At 40.5% G+C, this 2,828-nt stretch overlaps 1 protein-coding gene across 1 annotated transcript; it reads right to left on the bottom strand.

Moving 5' to 3' along the window:
- Window positions 1–1,313: 1,313 nt before the first annotated feature.
- LOC104674012 (olfactory receptor 2G6) lies at window positions 1,314–2,365 on the bottom strand. Its single transcript, XM_010378219.2, is given in 2 exon segments — window positions 1,314–1,546; window positions 1,549–2,365. Coding segments are annotated over 2 exon segments (1,050 nt in total).
- Between the last annotated feature and the right edge of the window lie 463 nt (window positions 2,366–2,828).

Here is a 2,828-nt window from a genome sequence, read left to right as displayed (position 1 = left end):
AGGCAGGTCCAAACGTTTTCATTAACACATCTGTAGACAGGCTACAATTGTCACACAAAGATGAATTATACATGAGCACTAGTTTTATTTTCTGTTGTTATAAATCTGAATGTTGGAAGACTGAGGCAGAGGAATCACTTTAGCCCAGGAGGTCGAGGCTGCAGTGATTGAGCCACTGCACTCCAACCTGGGCAACACAGCAAGACCCTGTCCAAAAAAAAGTCTAAGTCACTAGAAAATTCCACTTCCACCCCAGATTCTCCCTGCATTTTACTCTTCATTTGCAGTGATGTTTTCATGCTGCTTTTTTCCCCTCATGTGTATCATAATGAGAATATGAAGTAAAATTACAACCACATATTAAACCACTTTTTTCTGTAATTGCACAGTTCTCTTAAAATACTTGAAGTTGACAAATTGATGAAGTTCAATCGTTTTGGGAAAAGAAAGTGAGAAAGAGGCCGAGACAGACAAAGATACACAGACAGAATTAAAGTAAAAGTTTGGTCAAATATAAGACTACAGTTCTTATTAAAATGCTTCTAGATATTTCATTTTTTTGCTGTTTTGGAAACCAAATATAACTATGATCATTAACATGAGACAGTGTGTGGGATTCATATTTCAAATTTTAAAGTATAAAATTATGTGAGTAACTTTGTTTTCCAGAGTTTAAGGCCAGAAACAATAACTTATTTTATGAATTTTCTATGAACATGTTAAAACACTTACATTTTAGTGTATGGCACTTTTACTCAACTTTTAAACACTTCAATTAAAAGAGAACTAACTTAAACAATATATGAATCAGTCTCCTTAATGCAAGTTTGCTTATTTGATTCTTTTAATAAAATATTAATTATTATTTGCATCTCACAATTCTGTGGAAACAAAGCATCACAACTCTGAATAATAATTGTGTTTCTCGTGTTGTAAATAAGCCAGTAGAGTGGGATGGTCCATTCTCTGGTTAAAAGTTACATATTCTAGGAAAATGGTCATATATTTTTTCAGTCTGTTATATACATTGCTTTGCCTAGTCGTATATACACATACACACACACATGTAGATGCACACAAACTATATAAACAAACTATAACTGTAGAAATGGTAGAGTGTATCAAGTGCTATGGAAATATAGGAAACAATTCTGCAGAAGGATGAGAAGGATGGTGTTTCAGGACAACTAGCAAATGCAGGTGACATTTCAGCTGAGCTTTGAAGCACTAGAAGTTTATCAGATGGGCCGGCACATTAGAAGTAATAGATACATGAACCTTGATGGCAGGTGGAGTAAAGGACCTTTTATTTTCTAGATGGAACCCAGGGTCTTGGGACTGACAAGAGGAATGTCTGGGGACAACGAACCCTCACTCGGCCTTGGCGTGTTTCGCTTCTTTAGAATTCCAGGTATTTCACGAGTCCCCGTGGCTTGTCCAACAGCATTTCCCAGTATCAGGGTCCTCAAGGCCCCTTTCACATCTTTGTTTCTCAGAGTGTAGATAATGGGGTTTAAAAGGGGGGTGACTATGGTATAGAAAAGAGAAACTTTCCCTGGTTTTTGGATCTACTATTGGCCGGTTGAAGGTACATGAATATGATGGTCCCATAGAAAACAATGACCACAACCAGGTGAGAGGAACAGGTCCCAAAGGCCTTTTGGCGCCCCACAGCTGATTGTATCCTTAACACAGCTTGGGTGATAAAGCCATAGGAGACTAAGATGAGTAACACCGGGACTATTAGAAAGACTACACTGGCCACAAAGAGTTCTGCCTCATTGAAAGTCGTATCCACACAGGCCAGTTTGATGAGCACTGGCACCTCACAGAAAATATGATCCAGTTTGCGATGACCACAGAGGGGCAGCTGCACAGTGAGGGAGCTCTGAACCAGGGAGGTAATGAGGCCGCAGAGCCATGCTACACTGGCCAGAGACGCACAGAGCCTCGGGTGCATCATGGCTGTGTAGTGCAGTGGCCGGCAGACAGCAGCATAGCGGTCATAAGCCATGACGGCCAAGAGGATACACTCGGACGAGCCCAAGCCCATGGCCACGTAGAGCTGGGCCACACAGCCACCGTAGCTCACGGTTTTGTCTGCTTTATTCATGGTAACCAGTAACTGTGGGGCAACACTGGTGGTAAAGCAGATGTCCACGCACGAGAGGTTGCTGAGGAAGAAGTACATCGGAGTGTGGAGTCTGGAGTCCAGACAAGACACTAGTATGATGGCAGTGTTCCCCAGAAGGCTCAAGATGTGGAGGAACAAAATGATGACAAAGAGAAACCTCTCTAGCTGAGGCTGATCTGAAAATCCCAGGAGAAGAAACCCCTTTTCAGAGCTGTTGTTGGTTTCCTCCATTTTCCTGCAGCTTCAGGACACGTCAGCTTCAAATACTAAGTGATTAATATCTGGGGGAGAGAAAGGAATGAGGTCAAGACTGGTAATCCACAATCGTTTACAGTATGATTCTCTTCCTTAATGTATCTCCTAAAACATGTTGTGAAGACCTAGAGAACTTTCCTCAACATAAATCCATGGGCTGGAAATGCCACTTCCTTCTATGTTTATTGAATGAAGTTTTACTCAAATGACAAAAGTATTGTATTAACTTTGTTTTTGATATTTGTATTTATTCACTCTGCTTATCTTGTACTTTGCCGATTTTTACACTGACATATTTGTATGTTCAAATGATGTATTTACGCAGTAAAGCAACTGACCCAATGTCCTTTCTGTGCAAATATTTTGTTATATTTATACAAATATATATATACTTTGAGATGGAGTCTCACTCTGTCGCCTGGACTACAGTGCAGTGGCG

The sequence above is a fragment of the Rhinopithecus roxellana genome, chromosome 8 (assembly GCF_007565055.1).
Source record: "Rhinopithecus roxellana isolate Shanxi Qingling chromosome 8, ASM756505v1, whole genome shotgun sequence".
Lineage (NCBI taxonomy): Eukaryota > Metazoa > Chordata > Mammalia > Primates > Cercopithecidae > Rhinopithecus > Rhinopithecus roxellana.
Note: the sequence above shows the minus strand (reverse complement) of the source record. Positions and strands in the feature narration are given on the sequence as shown.